The 24,783-nt window shown below is 40.6% G+C and overlaps 1 protein-coding gene across 3 annotated transcripts in view; it reads left to right on the forward strand.

Moving 5' to 3' along the window:
* The window catches only part of thsd7a (thrombospondin type 1 domain containing 7A), a 371,495-nt gene that overhangs the window by 331,825 nt on the left and 14,887 nt on the right, over positions 1–24,783 (forward strand). For all 3 annotated transcript variants that reach the window (XM_033045698.1, XM_033045715.1, XM_033045709.1), the window contains exons 18-26: positions 76–217; positions 1,122–1,237; positions 6,283–6,400; positions 8,322–8,467; positions 10,245–10,419; positions 14,111–14,284; positions 21,330–21,425; positions 23,727–23,809; positions 23,983–24,196. In XM_033045698.1, coding sequence (XP_032901589.1) covers positions 76–217; positions 1,122–1,237; positions 6,283–6,400; positions 8,322–8,467; positions 10,245–10,419; positions 14,111–14,284; positions 21,330–21,425; positions 23,727–23,809; positions 23,983–24,196 — 1,264 coding nt within the window. The remainder of the gene's footprint in view (positions 1–75; positions 218–1,121; positions 1,238–6,282; positions 6,401–8,321; positions 8,468–10,244; positions 10,420–14,110; positions 14,285–21,329; positions 21,426–23,726; positions 23,810–23,982; positions 24,197–24,783) is intronic.

A 24,783-nucleotide genomic window follows, 5' to 3' on the forward strand; every position in this document is an offset into this window, starting at 1 on the left:
TGCATGGACACTCAAGTCCTATGTACGTCATTCTCACCATGGATTGTGCAGAAGCATGTATATATTTTGTTTCAGCCGTGCAACAGTAGTGCCACTCGAGAGCGGTCTGCTCTTCCATTAAGACAGCCTGGGGAAGGAAAGCCCTGTCCAGCTGAAACCAAGACTGAGCCATGTCATCTGAACAAGAACTGCTTTCACTACACATACAATGTTACAGGTAACTGTAGCTTTCTTTGCACTGCTATTTAAGAAGACTTTACTACTTTTGTCCCTGCATTGTTTTTAAATGACATATGTTAAACATGGGCAGTGTGGGATATTTCCCATAAACCATTAAAACAACCATCATTTAAATTTTATCCCCTAAATCTTTCCAATGCTCAGTTTCTTCATCTTCAGTTGAGCAGAGGAGCAGAATCAGAGGAAGTGACTTTTCCGTTATAGCCCATTCCCTTTAGTTTTAGTTTAGAGATACAACATGGAAACAGGCCCTTTCAGCCCACTGAGTCCACGCCAGCCATCGATCAGCTGTTTACACTATTTCTATGTTACCCCACTTTTTCATGTACTCCCTTCACACTAGAGGCAATTTACAAAGGCCAATTAACATACAACCCTGCACGTCTTTGCGATTTGGTGGGGAACCCATCACCCAGAGAAGACCCACGTTTGCAATGTACAAACTCCACACAGACAGCACCTGAAGTCTGGATCAAACCCATGTTTGGCACTGTGAGGCAGCAGCTTAGCTGAAACATCGTACCATCATTTTCCGCCACAGATGCTGCTTGACCTGTTGAGTACATCCATCAGTTTATTCTTTTTCATCTTTGCATTTACTGTGTTGATCCATAAAAATAGTGTGTTTTTCCAATGAGATCACCTCATATTCTTTTAAACTCAAGAGTTTTGTCCCAATCTCCGGAATCTCTCCTCGTATTACACTTCCCCAATGCCAGGAATCTTAAGATTTGTTTTTTATGACACAACATTTCTTCCAATGGCAAGCCTACCTTCGTGAAAGACTACTTAAGTAGCTTCTGTGACAGGATGAAGTCCTTTTTTCTCCTTTAAATATTATATATACTTTGCAACGTTGCTAATCGTCTTCCATTTTCTAGATTGGAGCACATGTCAGTTGAGTGAAAAAGCAGTCTGTGGGAATGGAATTAAAACAAGAATGTTGGATTGCGTTCGCAGTGATGGCAAGTCAGTTGATCTCAAGTACTGTGAAGAGGTACGTCTGTGGTATAAGTGGTGCTGCCAGAGGAAGCTGCAAAGTAATCGCTTTGTTTAGCATCATGCTCCATTAACTCATCTAACACAGTTGGGGGGTTTTTCCCTCAATCATTTCCAGGCTATTAAAAATTACTTTGGACAAGCTTCAGTCAATCTCTTGTGACTATATCATTTGTTTTGCCTTTTTCACACATGGAGAGGTAGAAATAAATGACAAATGCTACATCCTAATAGAAAGTGTTTCAGTATCGTTTGGTTTGCTTGGTGTTTGTATCAAACAAATATCACATTTGAGGAAGATTTTAATCCTTAAACCGTCTAAAATTGAACCCAGCTAGGTGCATATATGATCAGATCTGGTTTAAGCACAGCAAGTTATTTATATAAATTAAGAGGTTAAATGACTCAGATTTTTGGCAATTTTTTGATTTAGTAGCTGCGGGCTGGATTTTTTTTCCAGGAATCAAGAAGTAGCAATAGGAAAGCAGATAATGTCAGTTGCATTATGTAAATTATTTTTAGGTACTTCTTGTAGCCCAAAGTAATTATTTGATCCACCTCACCCCATGCCTGCCTTTGTCTCCAAACAACCTCAACTTCATGCATTAAATCCAGGCCGATCCACCAGCTTCTAATTCCCCAAACCCTACAATCTTTCCCTCATTCCACTCTGATCACCACTGTGTGTTTATTGCAAAATATTCTCTCAATCAGGCTGGTTCCCAGCCAGCTAACAGGGAAAGATGTTTAAATCATTTCCTGTATTTAAATGGTATGGCCTTGACAATTCCTGTGCTTCATTGTTTCTCGGCTACTGCATATTCCTGGGATGGCAGGAATTTCATATGAAGAAAGACTGGATAGACTCGGCTTGTACTCGCTAGAATTCAGAAGATTGAGGGGGGATCTTATAGAAACTTACAAAATTCTTAAGGGGTTGGACAGGCTAGATGCAGGAAGATTATTCCCGATGTTGGGGAAGTCCAGAACTAGGGGTCACAGTTTAAGGATAAGGGGGAAGGTCTTTTAGGACCGAGATGAGAAAATCATTTTTTACACAGAGAGTGGTGAATCTGTGGAATTCTCTGCCACAGAAGGTAGTTGAGGTCAGTTCATTGGCTATATTTAAGAGGGAGTTAGATGTGGCCCTTGTGGCTAAAGGGATCAGGGGGTATGGAGAGAAGGCAGGGATGGGATACTGAGTTGGATGATCAGCCATGATCATATCGAATGGCGGTGCAGGCTCGAAGGGCCAAATGGACTACTCCTCACCTATTTTCTATGTTTCTATATTGAGTTCCAGGTAGCGGTGATATCATCCAAGAACATGATAGATTTACGGGATTGAGGGGTAAATGGAGAGATAGGTGGCTGAGTTAAAAATGAGAACAAGGTTGTGACATGGAATAGCTTAAGCTCCTGTTTAAGTGCAACACAAACAAAAGTCTACGTACATGCCTTTCCTTAATAACGGACACATATGAATCTCTTTTGGGAGGAAAGGTCAGGAATTAATTTGGTGGGGGGCTAGATTTGGTGGTGAAAAATCTTGTATTCAAAATCTCAGTCAGGTACATGAAATGAAGATTCTTTCCTAAAATGTCAAAGAGTGATACAGTGTGGAAACAGGCTCTTCAACCCAACTTGCCCACACCAACCAACATGTCCCAGCTACACTAGTCCCACCTGCCTGTGTTTGGTCCATATCCCTCCAAACCTGTCCTATCCATGTACCTGTCTAACTGTTTCTTAAATGTTGAGATAGTCCCAGCCTCAACTAACTCCTCCAGCAGCTTGTTCCATACACCCACCACCCTTTATGTGAATTCTAGAAAAACAGTATTTGCCTGATTGCTTTTATATCACCTGCTTATTTGTCCATGATAATGGGAATTGTCCAAAGTTCAGTGGATAATCGCACTCCCTACCACAGGGGATCTTGTGAAAAATATTGAGAAAACCATGAAAAATAAATGTATTTTCTATTTTGACTATCTAGAGATTATGTCTGTGTACACTATTCTTTGTAGTACTTCCAGCAACATTATCCCCCACTTGCCTCTTATTATTTGTGTACCCATGAGAACATAAATATATCCTTTGATTACTATATAAAAGAAATAGAGAATATGAGTGCTATAATAGAGGCTAATGTAAAACAAAATAAAATGGAAAATGGGGTGGATTTCTGTAGACCAGTGGTACAGGACATGACTGAATGTAAATCATTTGATATTTTAATAGAAAAGAAACAGATTTTATATATATATATATATTTATTTATACAGAATGACAATTTCTGATCCTGTTAGGCTGTTAAATATGATACAGATTACGCTTACCATTTTTCTTCAAAGACACTAATAGCATTCTTCTGTCAGTTATTAAAAATACATTTTTTTAGCATAATCTGGAGATATAGTGGAAGGATAAATACTGTACTATTAGTTTGTGAATATTGTAATTTTGACATATTACCGAATGGCTTTTTGAAACTGCCGTACGGTTGGTAGGAGAGGATTTCATGTTGAGTCATGGCATGAGACTAAACCCTCAAAGAACAAACCTGTCTTCATTACACGCACATTCCCTGTACGCACTCAACTGAACAGATGTGAACAGAATCCAATCGATAGACACCCAAAATGGTAAATGGGAAGCGTTCAGTGCCATTTCCTGGTGCTGTTTCAAATGAAATGTGTGGAAGAGCAGAATTTGTTTATTGTAATTCACTATCTTTGACAGCTGTTGAGGGATTCCATTTGATTTACGCATTACCTGCACGTTTAGAAGTAATTGAGGATGATAATTGCTTTTATTTGTTATTAATTTTCATTGTTCTTTCATTTGTACATTCTGAGGCATTCCCTCAATCCCTAAGACCCTCATGTGAGCAACTGTTGCCCTGGGTACCTTGCCAATGCTACTCTTTGACAAGCCACTCAAAGATAGAGTTCAGTAAATAGCTTTTCACGCTGTCTCTTTGCCTGCACCAAAGGTTGCTGCATTTCAGATCAATGACTGATAGCATGAAATATAATTAATCAGAAACCATATACTGCCGCTCAGTGATATAAAGACATCAGGAATTTTCTGGAATGTTTTGTTATAACTACCACTTGAACGGTGTGTGGTATCTTGTCATGAAACTTTCATTTAACTGATTTAGAAACAAAGAACCGCAGATGCTGATTTACAAAAAAAAGACACAAAGTTCTGGAGTGACTTTGCGGGTCAGGCAGAATCTCTGGAGAACATGGATAGATGATGTTTCCATGTCCTCCTATCCATGTACTCCAGAGATGCTGCCTGAACCCATTGAATTGCTCCAGCACTTTGGGTCTTTTTAACTGATTTAATTTACACTGGTTTTACTCCATAAGTAACACCACATGTTTCCTCCATCCTTCGCACTTGATTTATTTCTGCAAAAAACGCCTCCTTTGCTCATCAACACTGATGCATGCACATTCAAATGTCCAGCAAAAGTAATTTTCTCTGATTGGTGTGTGGGTAACGGGGTGTGCTGTAATGAGCAGAGGCAAATGATATGGGTTGTGAGCGAGAGCATTTGAAGAAATATTTGCTGATTCTATCCATGTACATCAGGCCATTGAACTTGGTGCAACACTGCATCCAAATGCTAATTGCTTCACTGCTTGTATCAAACGCCTCTTATTTTTCATTGCCTGCACCAACATTCTCTGACTGCCAAAAATTCACAAGACCCGACTCTCACAGGTATGATGTTGTCCTTCATGGCTACAGGGTGTATTAACGGTCAAACTATGCTTGATACTGGCCCCACAGCTGAGACATGCAAGACATTGAACACTGCCACCTTCATCAGTAGCCAAGAGCATAATCTAATCACACATTGTGAAATCTTATCTTATTTGGAAGTACTCTGAAGTTAGCCTCCAAAATGTCCTTCCTATAGCTTAAAATGCCCCTCCTGCTTGAAGTGACCCTGAATTATTGATCCGGACATGATCCGGACAACTTGTTTGTGATTTTTGCACCTAGGAACTTGAAGCTCTCGACCAGCATCATAGATGCCGACTGAGATGTGTACTCCATCCCGCTTCCTAAAGTTGATGACCTGTTCCATTGTTTTGCTGACATTGAGGGAGAGGATATTGTCTTGATATTAAGCTACTATGCTCTCTATTTCCTTTCTGCTAATCACTGCTCCCTAGTGTTTAAACTGAATTCTTGCTTACAAACTATTGCATAAATGCTGCAAATTCATTTCTTCCTTTCCGACAGAATGGCAAAGAGAAGTTTTCAGAATGGATTGAAGAGACACTTCTGAGGGCTTAGTGTCATTTCTCTTGTACTGTAGACTTCATGTAGTAAAATGCTGCTTAATGATGCATGTAACTGGTAATAGGAAGAATCCCAGTAGATGAAAAGCTGATTTTAAGGCAGCATTTAACAAACATGCCAGATGTTTGCATTAAATCATTGCTTGTAGGCATGCAGTATAATTTGTAACAGAGAATGCAGGGGCAATTGTAAAGAAAGGTAATAGGCAACTGAGAAACCAAAGATAGACACAAATTGCTGGAGTAACTCAGCGGGACAGGCAGCAACTCTGGAAAGAAGGAATGGGTGACATTTCGGGTTGAGATCCTTCTTCAGACAGCCTGAAAAGGAATCTACCTAATTTTAAAAAAAGGATAGGATACTAGGTGGGTTGAATTTATAATCTGACCATATTTCTGTTGTGCGATTTGCCTCGATCTTTTTTCTAATACCTAGGCACAATTCAAGGAAAACTTCAAATAAAATCGAAAAGCTTATTCTCCTATGCATGTACATATGTCTGAAGCAGAGTCTCGACCCGAACATCACTCATTCCTTCTCTCCAGAGATGCTGCCTGACCCGCTGAGTGACTGAGTGCATTTTGTGTCTATCTTCAGTGTAAACTAACATCTGCAGTTCCTTCCTGCACATGTATATGTTTTTATCAGCTGTAAAATTAACATCTCGCCTGACAATAATTGCTGTTTAAAGGTGCCTTTTGCTTCTGTTGACAGATGGGTGCGGAAAAGCCATGGCAGATGAATGCCTCGTGTACTGTGGAGTGTCCGGTGAATTGTCTCTTCTCTGACTGGTCTCCCTGGTCCGATTGTTCTCAGTCATGTGGTCTCGGAGGTACGTACTGACAATTTATTTCAACTCAGCAGGTAAGAGTGAAATAAAAAAGAAAATCAAAACATGTGGTCAAAACAGTAGATACTGCTGGTGCCAGAAATCTGAAATAAAAACAGAAAATAGTTGAAGCACTCAACGGGTCAGGCAGCATTTGTGAAAACAGTTAACATTTCGGCTCAAAGACCAGCTTCTCTTTCCAGATGATGCCTGTCCTGCTCAGTGTTTCTAGCATCTTGTGTTTATGTAAGAGTTTGACTTCACTTTGAGATGTATTTTAACCACATACTTATGGTATTCAGTACCAAGATATATTCCAACATCAACCAGTGGCAGTAGCTCCATCAGAAGGGTGAATTAACTTAGGCACAAAGGTAGACAGGAACAGAAGTTGGCCAGTTTAGTCCCTTGAGCTTATTTCTCCACTCAATGAAATCATGCTGATCTCTGGTCACAATCCTCACCCTTGCCTCATCTTCATAATATATTATCAAAAATCTATCAATCTTAGATTAAATAACCTAGCATCAATTGTTACGCGCAAAAAGGAGGTTCAGCTTTCTACCAACCTCTTATGAAGAGTTATTTATTCTGCAGTAACTGTATTGTATCCGTTCCTCCCTTACCACAAAGTCCAGCACCTTGAAAACTCTCAGTCAGTGGAGGCTTGCACAAGAAGACCAAGATGTTTCAGGCAGACCAATGTGTATCTTTGATGATCTTAAAGAACAATATCTGTCTCCGTATCAGTCGCTGGAAACAGCCCAAGGGGGACAAAGGCCTGTGTTACGCAACTGTTCAGGATGAACCTTGACACTGCTTCCCTCTTTACACTTCCCTGGCAAACACACGCTCATTTATATTTTTCTTTCTAAAATTACTCTGAATGCACAGTCAGACAATTGGGACATGGCATTATCTTCACTCACTCTTCCAGGTATTTCAGTATGACCTACAATATTTACTGTGTCAACAAATCAATAGTGTTTCATTTCAAATAGTGTCCTGCCTCTGAGTGTTCATTAATGGGAGAACCCTATATTCGCCTATTCCCATAGCTCAATTGTGTCACTCTGCATATATTTCTGCGCCTCAGATATTCCAGTCAGCAGCATCCTAATGTGTCAACTCCAAACTGTGCATCCTTGTGGGATCGTACTGGCCTAGGTTATAAGCAGTAGCTGTGTGTCATTTCACTTTTAAGTTGAAGTGGTAAGACAATTTTTCTATTTCTATTCAAATCCGTCTTTTTTTTTGTAATCAATATTTTAAACTCTTAACAGTGAACAGAAGTGTCCTATTCTAGCACCGTGTGCTTGTAATGCTGACTTTCACCAGAATTCTTTCAATAGAGATTATTAAACCTAATGTGATAAGTGAATTTACTTTACTGTGGCACATCACAGAAGCACCTTCAGCCCTAAAGGAATTTTCCATGCATTAGGATAAATCCCTTACCTTTACATATGTACAATGTGTAGGTATGATTATCTTGTGTGTTTACATGTACTAAATATGCATGTAAATAAACATGTACTTTAATACATTTGCATAATTTGAAAATATTCTGAAATGAAAGGCCTTAATTTATTAACAAGGGGATCAAAGTTTATAATTTGACAAGAATTATATGCACAGTTGAAAAGTTAAAACATTCTGAATGCAGTTTGTTAATTATTCCTCCACTGCAAGGAAAGATTATTTCATTGTAAAATGGAACAGAGAATATTGTGAACTATGTAATATCTCAAAATCTGTATAGTTAAGGTATTATTTATACAGAAAAACATTAAATTCACTGAAAAATAATTTTACAATTGTATTTTATTGTATTCTTAACATTGCAGATTTGATAGGTTTGAAGGAGGAGAAAATAAAGTTAATAATGAAGAAATGTGTTATGTGCATCTTTTTTTAAATATAGGGGAAATGTTACGAAAGAGGACATTGATTCAGCCATTCCAGGGAGATGGGCGACCATGCATAATGCAGTTGGAACAGTCCAAGCCATGCCTAATCCGCCCTTGCTACCGCTGGCAGTACAGTGAATGGGGCCACTGTAAAGTGGAGGTATATTGACTTAAGTCTACACACTTGCTTATAACCATATAACCATATAACAATTACAGCACGGAAACAGGCCATCTCGGCCTTACAAGTCCGTGCCGAACAACTTTTTTCCCTTAGTCCCACCTGCCTGCACTCATACCATAACCCTCCATTCCCTTCTCATCCATATGCCTATCCAATTTATTTTTAAATGATACCAACGAACCTGCCTCCACCACTTCCACTGGAAGCTCATTCCACACCGCTACCACTCTCTGAGTAAAGAAGTTCCCCCTCATGTTACCCCTAAACTTCTGTCCCTTAATTCTGAAGTCACGTCCTCTTGTTTGAATCTTCCTATTTCTCAAAGGGAAAAGCTGATCCACATCAACTCTGTCTATCCCTCTCATCATTTTAAAGACCTCTATCATGTCCCCCCTTAACCTTCTGCGCTCCAGAGAATAAAGACCTAACTTATTCAACCTTTCTCTGTAACTTAGTTGTTGAAACCCAGGCAACATTCTAGTAAATCTCCTCTGTACTCTCTCTATTTTGTTGACATCCTTCCTATAATTGGGCGACCAAAATTGTACACCATACTCCAGATTTGGTCTCACCAATGCCTTGTACAATTTTAACATTACATCCCAGCTTCTATTCTCAATGCTCTGATTTATAAAGGCTAGCATACCAAAAGCTTTCTTTACCACCCTATATATATGAGATTCCCCCTTCAAGGAACTATGCACGGTTATTCCCAGATCCCTCTGTTCAACTGTATTCTTCAATTCCCTACCATTTACCATGTACTTCTGTAAACTGTGGATAAAATCCATATTATTTACTGATATCCAGGATAAATAAATCAGATAATTGTTTCCTCCTTTGGATTACGTCATCCCTCTTTTTTGTGATGGCAGGAGAAAGTATGGGCCACCTTTTTTCCTTCCTGGTGTCATAAAAACACCATCAATGACAACAAGTACTTCCCCGTAAATGTCAGTTTGTTCTACCCCACCTCTCTTTTCCAGCTTTCTCCACTCAACTATCATCAGTCCGAAGAAGAATCCCTACCCAAAATATCGGCGATCCCTTTGCTCCACAGATGCTGCCTGACCCACTGAGTTCCTCCAGAAAGAACATTGTATTTTGTAAAATAACCATTGATTTAACTTCCATCCACATCCATGAATTTTTTTAAATGTTTCATCCATTTGCCAGCTTCTGTCCTATATGCCAGTAAGGATTTAGTTTGCATCCTTATATCTCGGACATTCTATTTCCTGACACCATAATACATAAAAATAAAATATTAAATTAATGTACTCTAATTACTAATGTGTTACTTTTATTATTTCTGATTTTCAGCTTGACAGACCATCCATAATTTTGAACATAGATCAACTCTTAATCTTCATTCTAATGAAAGGGGCCCCTGTTATCTTCAGATTTAAAGGCTATAACATATCACTCACCGATGCCTTCACATCTTTCAAAACATAAAAACACTCAGAGAAAATCTTCATTCTTATGCAGCACCTTTTTGTTGGTATATAATTTTCACCTACAGCCAAAGATGCGTTTTTCCGAATTATGTTATCAGCGCACTCTAGGAGGTATCTGTGCCAGAACTCCTAAGATTCAGAGTTGCTCTGAACCCTTTACCTACCGATGTTTATGTCCTCGTCATGCTCATCTTCTGAAAATGTATTAGCTTTCCCACCAAAAGGTAATGTGTAACCAAGGCTATCACGCTGTCTTTCAGAGTAATCTCAATTATTTATTTATCTTGTTAAAGGATGCCCAGTGTGGAAATGGGATGAAATTTCGAAACATGTCATGCGTTGTGTTTGATGGATCCAGGGAAGATTCTGGCAAGGTTGTGGATGATGAGTTCTGTGCTGACCTGGAACCTGCAGTGAATGGAGACAAACAGATTGTTCTGCAGGCATCCTGCGCTGTTCCATGCCCAGGTACTGTAGCTCCTCAAACTATTTTTATGTCCTCGACAGAAATCTAAAATGTTGAAAAGTAAAGGAAGGGGCATTTCTGCATCGAAATAAATGTTATTACTTGCACTCCTGGCTCAAAGATTCATTAGTTGGGAGTTAATTTCAAGAGGTTAAGCACACTGATTTACAGTATATGCCACAAATGTTTAAATCAGTTGAGAATGTGACATTAATCTACCTCTGTTTCTGAATGCAGGACAGCCTGTTCAGCCTTGTCAGGCAGTACCTGATGTTGCCATAATGATCACATTAAAAGATAAATGGCATGTATCCATGGTTGAGTTTTTTTTTAATTTCCTGATTATAAAAATGTTCAATATTTCAATTAACAAGTTTGTCTTTGTGCAGCATCACATAATGTCAACAATACTGGAACGTGTTTGGGATTTTATTTTCTCTGTTCTATTTTTAATTCCATGACTAATACATTTATATTAAACAAAAAATAAACTGCTGGAAGAACTTGGATACACGGAACTGCAGATCCTGGACACCAGCATTTTGTGTCATTGTTGGAACGACCCAGCAAGTCTACCCTGATCCAAAACACAAACCATCCCTTTGCCTTCACAGATGCTACTTGACCCACTGAGTTCTTCCAGCAATTTATTTTTTGTTCCAGATTCCAGCATTTGCAATCCCTTGTGTCATATTTATATTATTAGTGCAGCATCTTGACCCAAGAAGTCAACCATCCCTCTGCCTCCATAAATGCTGTTCTGACCCATTGAGTTCCCACAACAGTTTGATTATTGCTTCATATTAAAGTTTGGTCAGAAATATTTTAATGAATGAAGCATTAACTTGTTTATTTTTAAATAGTTTCACACATAGATAATTTGTGAAGTAGCACAAAGAAGCTCAGCACATGATCATCGTCATAGTCATTCAGCTGGAAACAGGCCCTTTGGCCCAACTTGCCCAGGCCAACCAACTTGCCCCACTTGCTTGCATTTGGCCCATATCCTCCTCAACCTATCCTATCCATATACCTGTCTTAAACATTGCAAATGTGCCTGCTTCAACTACCTCCTCCTGTTGCAACCTTCATTGCTGTTTGTCATCTACTGTACATCAATGATTTGGACGAGAACGTATATGGCATGATTAGCAAGTTTATAGATGACACAAAAGTGGGTGCTATTGCAGATAGTGAAGAGGGTTGTAAGAAAATTGCAGCATGATCTTGATTGGTTGGGCAGATGGTTGAAGGAATACGGAGAAATGTGAGGTGTTGCATTTTGGGAAGTTTAACATGAGCAGAACCTACACAGTGGATGGTAGGACTCAGGGAAGTGTTGTAGCGCAGAGGGATCTAGGAGTGCAGGTACATAGTTCCTTGAAAGTGGCATCACAGGTAGATAGGGTGGTCAAAAAGTATTTTGATACATTGGCCTACATCAGTCAGAGTACTGAGTATAGAAGTTGGGAGGTCATGTTGCAGTTATAGAAGATGTTGGTGAGGCCACATTTAGAGTATTGTGTTCCGTTTTGGTCACCATGCTCGAGGAAAGCTGGAAAGGGTACAGAGAAGATTTACGACGATGTTGCCAGAACCTGAGGGCCTGAGCTATAGGGAGAGGTTCAGCAGGCGAGGACTTTACTCCTTGGAGCGCAGGAGGATGAGGGATGATCTTATGGAGATGTACAAAATCATAAGAGGAATAGATTGACTGAACACACAGTCTTTTGCCCAGATTAAACTAAGATGACATTTATTTGAATGGAATTTACTATACTGCAGAGAAAATTTGGTATTTAGCTTACTTTAAAATGTAATTATTTGTCAGTGTTTTAATATGCCTTTAATCAAATTTATTTTAAATTAAAAAAAAATTTTTTTTTTAATATCAAATTAAACTATTTGAATGATTTATAGATGTCATACAGTATGGAAACAGGCCCAACTTGCACACTCCGACCAACATGTCCCATCTACACCAGTCCCACCGATCAGCATTTGGCCTTTATCCCTCCAAACATGTCCTATCCAGGCATCTGCCCAATTGTTTCTTAAATGTTGCAATAGTCCCTGCTTCAACTGCCTCCTCGGGCAGCTCATTCCATACACCCACCACCCTTTCTTTAAAAAAACTACCCATTAGGTTCCTATTAAATCTTTCCCCCTTCGCCTTAAACCTATGTCTTCTGGTTCTTGATTCCCCTGCTCTGGGCAAGGCACTGGGCAATACCCTAGATTAGGAAAAATGCTCTGTGAATTCCCCTCATGAATTTATATACCTTCATAAAATCATCCCTCAGCCTCCAGTGCTCTGAGGAATAAAGTCCTAACTTGCCTAATTTCTCCCTATAGCTCAGGCCCTTAAATCCTAGCAACATCCTCGAAAATCTTCTCTGCAGATTTTTTTACCTAATAACCCTGTCCCACGGTACGAGTTCATTCCAAGAGCTCTCCCGAGTTAAAAAAAAATCAAACTCGTGGTAAGCACGGAGAATGAACGTAGCGGGTACGTTGGAGCTTGGGAACGTCCCTTAGCGATGATGACCGGTAATGACCGACGAGTGGTCATTACCGTAAATCTCCGAGTTCGAATCAGGGCAAACTCGGGAGAGCTCTTGGAATGATCTCGTACCATGGGACATGGCTTTTAATGGCATATTTTTTAAATAGGGTGACCAAAACTGAACACAATACTCCAAGTGCAGCTTCATCAACATCTTGTGATATAACATCCTCATTTCTGTTCTCAGTTCCCTGACTGAGTAAAACAATCAATCAATTTCAGGCAATTCTGCACGTTTTCTGAGACCCCTCGGTTCTGCAGCACTCCCCGGGGCCCTGTCGTTCACCATGAAGATCCTTCCCTGTTTTACCTTCTCAAAAATGTAACATCTCACACAATTAAACTCCATTTGTTATTCCTCTGCCTACTTACCAAGCTGATCAAGATCCCACTATAATTCTTGATAACCATCTTTACTGTCCTGACACCAACCATATTCCTAAATTCATGTTCTAGGTGCAGAATTAGGCCATTCGGCCCATCAAATCTACTCCACCATTTAATCACGGCTGATCTATCTTTCCCTCTCAGCCCCATTTTCCTGCCTTCACCGCATAACCCCATGACACCCTTACTAATCAAGAATTTTGGTGCCATTTGCAAACTTACTAATCATGCCTGGTACATTTTCATCCAAATCATTGATTGATGGCAAACAGCAATGGCCTTAACACCAACACCAGCCACACCACTACTCGCAGGCCTCTGTCCAAATAAAAACCCTGCACCACCACCCTCTGCTTCCTACCGTTAATTCAAAGCTGTATTCCTTTCACTCGCCCCCCCTCCTGGATCCCATGCGATCCAACCTTTCCGAGCAGCCTTCCATGCAGAACCTTATTCAAGTTCTCGTTAAATCTTTCTCCACTCAGTTTAAAAATATGCCCTTTAGTTAAGGATTCCCCCGTTCTTGGGGGGGGGGGGGGGAACAGTTTGTCAATTCATCTTATTTGCTGGTCATATTTTTATAAAGCTGTATCAAGTCATTCCTCAACCTCCTTCACTCCAGGGAAAACAGTCCCAGTCCATCTAATCTCTCTTCATAATTCAAGCTCTCCGGTGCCGGCAACATCCATGTGAAGGTTGAAGTTCTAGTTGAATTGCAGCATTTTATTTAATTTTTGCAGGTGACTGTTACCTGACAGACTGGTCTGTGTGGAGTTCTTGTCAACTAACCTGTGTAAATAACCAGGATCTTGGTTATGGTGGAGTACAGGTACGGACTAAGGCAGTAATCGTCCAAGCCATGGAAAATGAGCATCTGTGTCCCGTGCAGACTCTGGAGACCCGCACATGTACAGGTGAGTACAGCTGGTATATTGTGCAACTAACACAGACTCAAGGAAGCTCATAATGACCCTTCCTTTTCACAATTGGCACTGATTCAAAATCTATGAATGCATAAACGAGATTTCCAGTCAGAAAAATCTGTCGGGATGTGCACCATTAATCCTTTGTACGTGTTTTGAGCATCCATTAAAGCTGTTCACACCCAGTATGAAATCATGTTGTGAATCTGTCTCAAAGGAGTACCTCTAATTTCATTCATAAAGTCATAATTGATAGTAGCAAAATTAGGTCATTTGGCCCATCAAGTCTACTCCACCATTTAATCACGCTTGATCCATCTCTCCCTCCTAACAGCATTCTCCTGCCTTCTCCCCATGACCCCTGACACCCGTACTAATCAAGAATCTATCTATCTTCGCTTTAAAACTATCCATTGACTTGGCCTCCACAGCGTTCTGTGGCAAAGATTTCCACAGATTCACCATCCACTGATTAAAGAAATTCCTTCTCATCCCCTTCCTAAAGGAATGAACTTTAATTCTGAGGCTATGACCTCTAGTCCTAGACCCTCCCACCAGTGGACCCTCTCCAGAGCCAGCACATCCTTCCTCAGATATGGTGCCTAAAATTGCTCACAATACTCCAACTGCGGCCTGACCAGCGCCTGTCAGAGCCTCAGACGCAAGAAGACAAGAGTTTTCTCATTCTGGAATTTTATTGAATATTTGAGGAACAATTTACTCTTGTAAATTCCTCTCCATTGTTTTAATATAATTTGGTAACTTACTTATCTAAATAAATTAGTCCATCCCTTTTCTAGAATTGAGGAGAGAGAAATTTTGCTGCTATGTTTTGGGACAGTCCGATTGTGAAAAATCAGGACCATAAATGTTTTGGAAAAGGCATTTTACTAAGTCTAACAACTGTGAGCCTATTGATAATCCAGTGGCCTATGCATCTTCTTACCTTTCCTGCCTGTCTTTTTTTTCTCAGCAACGATATGTCCAAGTCCTTCAGAACGTGTATTGAGCATTCCAATTGCTGCAGTAACCAACCATTATTAGCTTCTATTGTGGCGGTCCCTGGTGGTTAGCCACTCGTGGTGCGAACCCTCGGCTTGGGGGGTTGGGTCATGTGACTTGGTATGGCAGGCAGAGCGGGTCACGGGCCACCCCCTGGGGTATATATACTGTTGGTAACGCCCTTGCCCCTTGTTGTGGTTCTGAGAGCTGCTTTGTGTTTACTGAATAAAGATCACTTTGTTTGACATCACGTCTCGCTATATTGGTGACCCCGACGGTCCAAAATAGTCATTTTGGATTGCAAAAATGGATGCTGCCGCCGCTCAACCCACCATTGCCGCCGATCCGGCCCACCAAAACGCTGTTGCACATAAGCTGCCGATTTCCTGCACCTCGCAGCCCCGGGTGTTAGAGACATAGAAACATAGAAAATAGGTGCAGGAGTAGGCCATTCGGCCCTTCGAGCCTGCATCGCCATTCAATATGATCATGGCTGATCATCCAACTCAGTATCCTGTACCTGCCTTCTCTCCATATCCCCTGATCCCTTTAGCCACAAGGGCCACATCTAACTCCCTCTTAAATATAGCCAATGAACTGGCCTCAACTACCTTCTGTGGCAGAGAATTCCAGAGATTCACCACTCTCTGTGTGAAAAATGTTTTCCTCATCTCGGTCCTAAAAGATTTCCCCCTTATCCTTAAACTGTGACCCCTTGTTCTGGACTTCCCCAACATCGGGAACAATCTTCCTGCATCTAGCCTGTCCAACCCCTTAAGGATTTTGTAAGTTTTCTATAAGATCCCCCCTCAATCTTCTAAATTCTAGCGAGTACAAACCGAGTCTATCCAGTCTTTCTTCATATGAAAGTCCTGACATCCCAGGAATCAGTCTGGTGAACCTTCTCTGTACTCCCTCTATGGCAAGAATGTCTTTCCTCAGATTAGGAGACCAAAATTGTACGCAATACTCCAGGTGTGGTCTCACCAAGACCCTGTACAACTGCAGTAGAACCTCCCTGCTCCTATACTCAAATCCTTTTGCTATGAATGCTAACATACCATTCGCCTTCTTCACTGCCTGCTGCACCTGCATATCTAATTTTAATGACTGGTGTACCATGACACCCAGGTCTCGTTGCATTTCCCCCTTTCCTAATCGGCCACCATTCAGATAATAGTCTACTTTCCTGTTGCCACCAAAGCGGATAACCTCACATTTATCCACATTATACTGCATCTGCCATGCATTTGCCCACTCACCCAGCCTATCCAAGTCACCTTGCAGCCTCCTAGCATCCTCCACACAGCTAACACTGCCCCCCAGCTTCGTGTCATCCGCAAACTTGGAGATGTTGCATTCAATTCCCTCGTCCAAATCATTAATATATATCGTAAATTGCTGGGGTCCCAGTTGTTCCAGCAGGCCGAGGCCCAGTTCCACATCTGCCGAATCACAGCTGTCAACACCCGCTACTTTTACGTGGTCGGCGCGCTCTATCAGGAGACGGCCGGTCGCATGGTTCCTTACCTAAGCAAGCCACCGGATGCCGATAAGTATGAAGGCCTCAAGGCGCTGCTTCTCCGCACCTTCAGGTTCAGCCACCTGGATCGAGCAGCGCGGCTCCTCCACATGGGTGGGCTCGGCGACCGCAAGCTATCAGCCCTCATGAGCAAAATGCTCATGCTGATGGACGGACACCGGCCCTGCCTGCTCTTTGAATACCCCTACCTGTAGCAGTTGCCGGACGACATCCGCCTGATGCTCTCAGGTGAGAGCTTTGACGACCCCCGGCAGCTAGCAGAACACACCGACGTGCTGTGGCTGTCCTAGCAGCAGAGCAGTGGTTCGCTCGATCGGGTGTCGACAGCGCACTGGAAAACACAGCGACCAGAGGCCACGCCTCCTGGGGGGGGGGGGGAGCACAGCTGAGTCTCCCACTCCAGGAGAAGCCGGGAAGAAAAAGTGATGCTTCTACCACCAACACTGGGATTCCGCGGCCCGCTAATGACGCTCGCCCTGCTCGTGTCTGGGAAATGCCGGGGTCGGCAGCCAGTAAGCACCTCGGCGGTCTGCCAGATACACCGCCTGTATGCATGGGACCGGCACTCAGGACGACGATTCCTGGTGGACACAGGAGCGGAAGTCAGCGTTTTGCCCCCATCGGGGGTGGACACTCGTTCTGGGAAGTGGGGACCTTTGTTAACTGCCACGATTGGCAGCACTATACGGACTTACGGTGATCGCACGATCCCGCTCATCTTTGGTTCTTGCCATTTCACCTGGCCGCTCACCATTACCGACACGTCCCAGCCATTGCTGGGCGCCGATTTCCTGCGGGCTCAATCACTGTTAGTCAATGTGAGGGGCCAACGCCTCATTCGTCTTCTCTTTCGGTTCCGTGCCTCTGGTTCTGGGGTGGGTCCTGTTGCGGTCCCTGGTGGTCACGGTTGGTAACGCCCTTGCCCCTTGTTGTGGTTCTGAGAGCTGTTTTGTGTTAACAATAAAGATCACTTTGACAACACATGTCTCGCTGTACTATATTAAATGTTTAATTTTTAATTCCCAGGACCAGAATTTACAGCAAAATTATCAATGAGATAGCAGCCATTTCAGGAGCACTTAGGCTCCCAATGAAATTACTATTAAGGTGCAATCACTAAAATGTGCAAAAATGGTATCTCATCATTTGTTTCCCCTTTATTGAATGGGGTGAAGTAGCTGTATTTGTTCTGTAGATATATGTTGAATTCACCACAACATATCAGGATTTATCCATTTCAATGGGGCAAAAGCTAGTTCCAGCAAAACAACATACTTGACACTTATAAACAGTCATATCCCTTCAAAATTTAAAATTTAAAATTTGTTTTTATTTTATTGATAAAGTTAGTTTGCTTTCCCATTTTAGAACGCCATCCTATGCGACCACATCTTCTTATATTGTGGAGACTAGAACTGTACACTATATGATCAATGGTCAGCAAAGATTTGATGGGCTGACGTGCCTGTTTCCATGCTGTATTTCTAACCTAAATAAAAAAAGCTACATTGCAATTTTAAGTCATGGTCATTGACCCTAAATGCTCTCCCAATAATACTTCAACAATTTGCCCAGCCATATTCCCTGAGACCATGGAATCTCTAGTGGAATTACCTATGTACTGGCTCAATTTAATAGATTCCACCATCTCTGCCTTTCACTCTAAAGTGATCCCAGTTAATGTTAGGGAAGTTAAAATCCCTAACAACCACGACCCTTAGTACTCTTAAATCTCTCTGTGATTTGTGTACATATATATCTGTTCCTCTATCTGCTGCTAACTATTGTACATCCCCAGCAAAATGAATACATCCTTCTTGTTTTCAAGCTCTGGCCATTTTACCTCATCTGAAGAGCCTTCTTGGACATCCTTCCTCTCTGCTTTCCTTAATTATTAAAAATGTTATTAATTAAAAATTAATCATTGGATTCCTTAATTAATGTTACAATCACCTCACCTTTTACATTCCCTTCAGTCGCACACCCCTGCATGCCTGAACATTCTATACCCTGCAATGGTTAATTGTCAGTCCTGCCCTTCTTTCAAACTTTCATACAAGTAGTTGCTGCCATTCTGTAAAGGAATGCTCCCATCTTTTGGCCATTACTGGAAGTGCATCTATACATTTGAACTCCATATGTAGGTAATAACAATGGCGATACATTTTAAATATTTCTGACGACAGTGCACTGACGTATTAAGCTGAAATATACAGCCTTCAGCATGGTCAAGCTTTGATCTAATGTGCTTATTAATTTTGTCCATGAGATAGCTGGGAATTTATATATATGTTATACTGTCCAATAGATAAGATTGCCATGAAAGCACATTTGTTTATTATTCATTTCTAGTTTCATAATTAAGTCTTATATTTTTTTAAATGTACAGTAAATCACAAGGCCTTAAAGATTATTTGGTCATGGTTTTGTATTGAATCACAATGAGGTTGATAAATTGTTTTGCACATTATATATTAAATACTTGAGTAATTTGCTTTAAACATTGTCTCAAAAAAAGCTGCTCCAATTCAAATTTAAAAGAGCAATAATGCTGTACTAGCCCACTCATTTCTTCATACCAGCAGTTTGAGGGGGGTTTCCAATTGGTCCCAATCCTCTGCTTTTTCTTCCATTTTCAATTTCCATTATTTATTCAATTCCGTGTTGAAAACAGTCACTGAATTTGCTTCCAGTACCCCATCAAACGGTGCACTACATTACAGCGTTTTCCTCAGGTCACTGTTGATTCCATTTACTTTTATTTTATACATGTGATTTTGGTCCCTAACTAAAGGGAACATCCTGTTGTCATCCAGTCCATCCAGGCCTCTCATCATTTTATATACTTCTCTGAACCCTCACCAATGCCTCTACATACTTCCTTTAATAAACAGAATGGAACATAGAAAACATAGAAAATAGGTGCAGGAGTGGGCCATTCGGCCCTTCGAGCCAGCACTGCTATTCAATATGATCATGGCTGATCATCCAGAATCAATACCCCATTCCAGCTTTCTTCCCAAATCCCGTGATTCCATTAGCCTTAAGAGCTATATCCAATGCTTTTGTGAATACATCCAGTGAATTGACCTCCACTGCCTTCTATGGCAAAGAATTCCACAGATTCAAAACTCTCTGGGTGAAAAGGTTTTTTGTCATCTCAGTCCTAAATGGCCTACCCCTTATTCATAAACTGTGACCCCTGGTTCTGGACTCCCCCAACATCGGGAACATTTTCCTGCATCTAGTCTGTCCAATCCCTTAATAATTTTATATGTTTCTATAAGATCCCCTCTCAACCTTTGGAATGGAACAGAATATTCCAATTGAGGACAAAGCGGTATTTTCTAAAGGTTCAGCATAATGTCCCTATTTGTCTGCTCCCTGCTTTTATTGCTAAAGCCAAGAAGCCTTGTTAACTGCATTATCAACCTGCTCTGCCAATGCCAATGTCTTTTGTGCACTTTCAATATCTTGTGTACCTCACCCCAATTAGAACAATATCCTTTATTCTATATAAGCCTCATTGTTATCATTAAAAATGTATATCCTCACATTTGTCTGTATTAAACTTCAACTATCATGCATCAGTCCATTCTAGTAGCTTGTTTCTGTCCAATTGCATTCTATCAAGACCTGCTTTGCTGTTCACAATTCTACCAAATTTTGTGTCATCCACAAATTTAGAAATGTTGGCTTTCACACCTAAGTATAGGTCAGGAAATAAAGATCAAAAAGCAAAGGATTCAACTCTGATCCTTAAGGAATATTGCTATTTATGTCTCTGGCCTATAATGGTTAAGTTTCTCCTGAGCATTTTTAAACCAAACTGTTTTCCAGTTCTCTGGCACCTATCTTCCTATCCAAAGAAAATTAAAATATTATGGACAGTGCTCTGGTGATTCTTCCAGTACCTTCCATGTACCCATCATATCCAATACTGGTGACTTAACTCCAGAGGGTTCCGCAAAACCTTCTAACTTTCCACGCTGTCAATGAAAATGGAAATTTGTTTGGGTTAATATGATCATTATGGTATTTCCCTGCATATTGTTGATGAAAAGAGACAGAATAACACTTAAAGTGACCAATAAATTGCAAACCAAGAGCACAACAAAAGAAAATACATTTCCAGTAATATTTAGAACATAGCTAATTTTGAATGTTTGGTTTCATTTATAAAAGTGTATAACATGAACTAAGCACATTATCTCACTATACCTACTCTCACCAGACAACTTATCGCTTCTGAATGCTTCAGAAAGGCAATTGAACTAGAGAAAATAGACCTGAGAACTTGTTAATAATGCTAACCCCTCACTTATTACAGAAGATAGACATGTGCCTGCTGAGAACTGTCTCTGGTGTTCAGCAGGTGGAAGGTAAACTTACCTGAATCCAAAGGGAGTCTCAGGTGTAATCTTTCTATGCCTACCACTGTACTCTGAGATGTAATATACTCTGCTCATTCTTGTCAATGGTTTCTCATAGGTGGTCACTGTTATGAATATATTTGGTTAGCTGGTGCTTGGACAGGAACATACCGAGAAGTGTGGTGTCAGAGGTCAGATGGAATAAATGTCACAGGTACTGAATTTATATTCCTTGCAAGGCCAAAATACATGATTATCAATATCTTTCTGAAAGATATCCCAGAAATATATTTACTTGCACTATACTAAACTCATTGCCGTAGAGAACAATAATATTAAATGGTTTTGATTCAGAAGACCTCACCAAGGAAAGACGTGGGAATTTTTACAACCAAAGTAGAGAAGATTAGTAATGAGATCTGATCAAAATGTTTAATATTATATGAGATTTTACTGTTAAATTGTGGGGAGACAAATTATTTCCACTGATTAGAGTTAACTACAAGGGAACATAAATGTGAGATCATCACTATAAGAAAAAAATTAAACACCATATCTAGTAATTTAGTTTAGTTTAGAGATGCAGTGTGTAAACTGAAATTGCGGCAAACAAACACCCATACACTAGTCCTATGTTATCCCAATTTAGCATATACATACTAGAAGCAATTTGCAGAAGCCAGGTAACCTACAAATCTTTGAAATGTGGGAGAAAATCGGAGCACTTGGAGAAAGATCCACGTGGTCACACAAAGAACAAACAAACTCTGTAGCGACAGCACTTGTTGTCAGGAGCGAACCCCGGTCTCTGGCACTGTAATGGGCCTGTCCCACTTAGGCGACTTTTTAGGTGACTGCAAGAGACTATGCAGTCGCCACATGGTTGCCACATGTTCGTGGGTGGTTGCCGGGTAGTTGCCTTCATGGTGGTGAGATGTTCCCGCATTCTGGGAACTAGCCGCGGCCTCATTATGGTCGCCGCATAATTTTCAACATGTTGAAAAATTAGCGGCGACTAGAATGAAGCCGCCATGGAAGGTAGCGAGAATTCTCGTGCCATAGGTGGGTCACCAGGAGGTCCTTGTGGGTTGCCAGGAGATTGAAGGTTCTCGTAGGTTCTTGTAGGTTGTAGTCAGTGCTGACCGGTGAATTTCATTGGCTCATTGGGAAAAAAACGTAAGCAGTAGTTTTCTGAACCAAGGATAACCGACCGGTAATGTTAATGTCCGCCGAGCTTCACAGCCGTGTATCTCTGGCTTCTTAAAAGTTGTCTCCACTCCTTCTCCCTCCTTCTCCCCACTCTCCCCTCCCTCTGCCTCCCACTTTTAAAGGACTTACCGTGTACTGTGCTTTAGCCATCGTAATTACAGCGCCAACCTTCCTGTTCATCACAGTGTGTGTCTGTATCACCTTGGCTTTACACAATACAAATTTCACTCAGAGAGCTCCCCTCGCTTGCCCTGTCCCCTGCTAGCATAACGGGCTGGTGAAGGAAGTGATGTGTGTGTGTGTGCTCCACTCCGACAGTCGCTGTTCCTGTAGCTGATTTTTCAGGAGACTGCCGGCAACTTGACAGTCGCTGGCAGTCAACTGAAAAATCGCCTAAGTAGGACAGGCCCATAAGGCAACAACTCTACTACTGTGCCACCCCTTTTTACAAAGGTTTTTATATCTGTCTTCACCAAAGAAAAGGACTTGCCAAAGTGCCAGTGGTGATAATTAAGTAATTTAATAATGAAATAAATCAATGCCATTCCATATGAATATTACATGAAATGTGCAAAAAATTTTGTTTGTTATTGGAAGACAACTTTTACAAAAAGCGTTACGTTCTGATCTATTTTCTCATTCTTCACATCCAATCAATGAATTTGTTGAATCTTATCTGTGGACTTGATTATCATCAAAATTTGGAACTGTTAAACAGAATAATTTTATTGTGACAAAGCCCAAAAATCAACATCTTGCAGTAGGCATGGTAGTGCAGCAGTAGAGTTGCTGCCTTACAGCACCAGAGACCTGGGTTTGATCCTGACTATGGGTGTTGTCTGTATGGAGTTTGTATATTTCCCCATGACTGCGTGGGTTTCTCCGGGTGCTCCGTTTTCCCCCATACTTCAAAGACATACAGGTTTGTAGGTTAATTGGCTTTGGTAAAAATTGTAAATTGTCCCTAGTATGTAGGATTGTGCTAGTGTACAGGGATGGCTGGTCGGCACAGAAGGTCCTGTTTGCGCACTGTATCTCTAAACGAAACTAAAATTAAGGATATATAATTATGCTCCAATATCAAAAAGCCATTATTCCAAATTTTCAATGTTGATCAGTGTGATATAACTGGGAGTTCATTGTCCACAATTACACAATTTAAGATCAATGGTAAACATGATATTCAAGCATGCAGGTTTTGTATGAGAATCATAATAATAAAATGATTTTTATTTTTGTGATACTGATAATATTCCCTTTCAAGCTTATTATTTGACATTACTGGATTTAACTGTTTGTGTTGTAGGTGGCTGTTCTGCATTAAATCAACCCTATGCTGACAGGTCTTGTAATCCACCATGCACTAAACCTCACGCATACTGCACTGAGGTAAGTGCCAGCTGCTAACAGCAGCCAACAGCATAGTATTCCTGAACTTACTGCTAGTTATAACATTGGAAACAATAGAATATCAGTAATCCTTGTGTAATGTTGTACAATTTAAATAATTTGTTCACTTTTTTCAATGTTTACACAATAACACTTTAATTTCTCCTATCCAGTCTGCAGTGTGCGTCTGTGAAGAAGGTTACACAGAGGTGGTGACATCGGGCAATTTGCTAGATCAATGTATCATGATCCCAGTGCTGGAGATCCCTTCGGTGGAGGAGAAAAAGGCAGATGTGAAGACAAGCAGGGCCGTCAACCCAACTCAAACATCTGATAGCAAACAAGGGCACTCAGGACACACGTGGTTCTTACAACCTTTTGGAGCAGGTCAGGATAAAAGCCAGGCTCAATACATTAAGCAACTTAAATATTTTATTTTCTAACTATGACCTAAGAGAGAATTATTAAACATTAATGGTTCTTCAGAGTTTGTTATTAGTTTTTATAAAGTAAATATAACATCCACTTTTTGCATGATTCAAAATCAATTGGCCGCTGCACAAGTTGAATTGAAGAATAGAAATTATATGACATTGTAAAACTTTTCAGTCACCTTCTGCTAAAATCTGCTGCATTTTTTAAATGAACTGCTGCATTTTAATGTTCTCTTAACAATAACACTGACAACTACATATTTTCATGCCGCAACTAACGCTATGATGAATGTTTTCTCTAGAGTGCAGAAAGCTAAACTCATTGGCTTTCAGAATATTAACTCTGCTTTGCTGCTTAATATAACATAAAATATTGATGGAATTCATGTTTGTAATTACGGAATGATAGCACTTTTAGAGGTGGCAGTTATGAGAAAGGGGGCAGTTAGGTAAAAAGTGAATTGTAAATGCTGGATATCTGTTGCTAAAACATAAAATGATAGTAAACATACAGTAGGTCAATCACTATCCATATAAGGA

Source organism: Amblyraja radiata, chromosome 2, assembly GCF_010909765.2.
Source record: "Amblyraja radiata isolate CabotCenter1 chromosome 2, sAmbRad1.1.pri, whole genome shotgun sequence".
In the NCBI taxonomy this organism is placed as follows: domain Eukaryota; kingdom Metazoa; phylum Chordata; class Chondrichthyes; order Rajiformes; family Rajidae; genus Amblyraja; species Amblyraja radiata.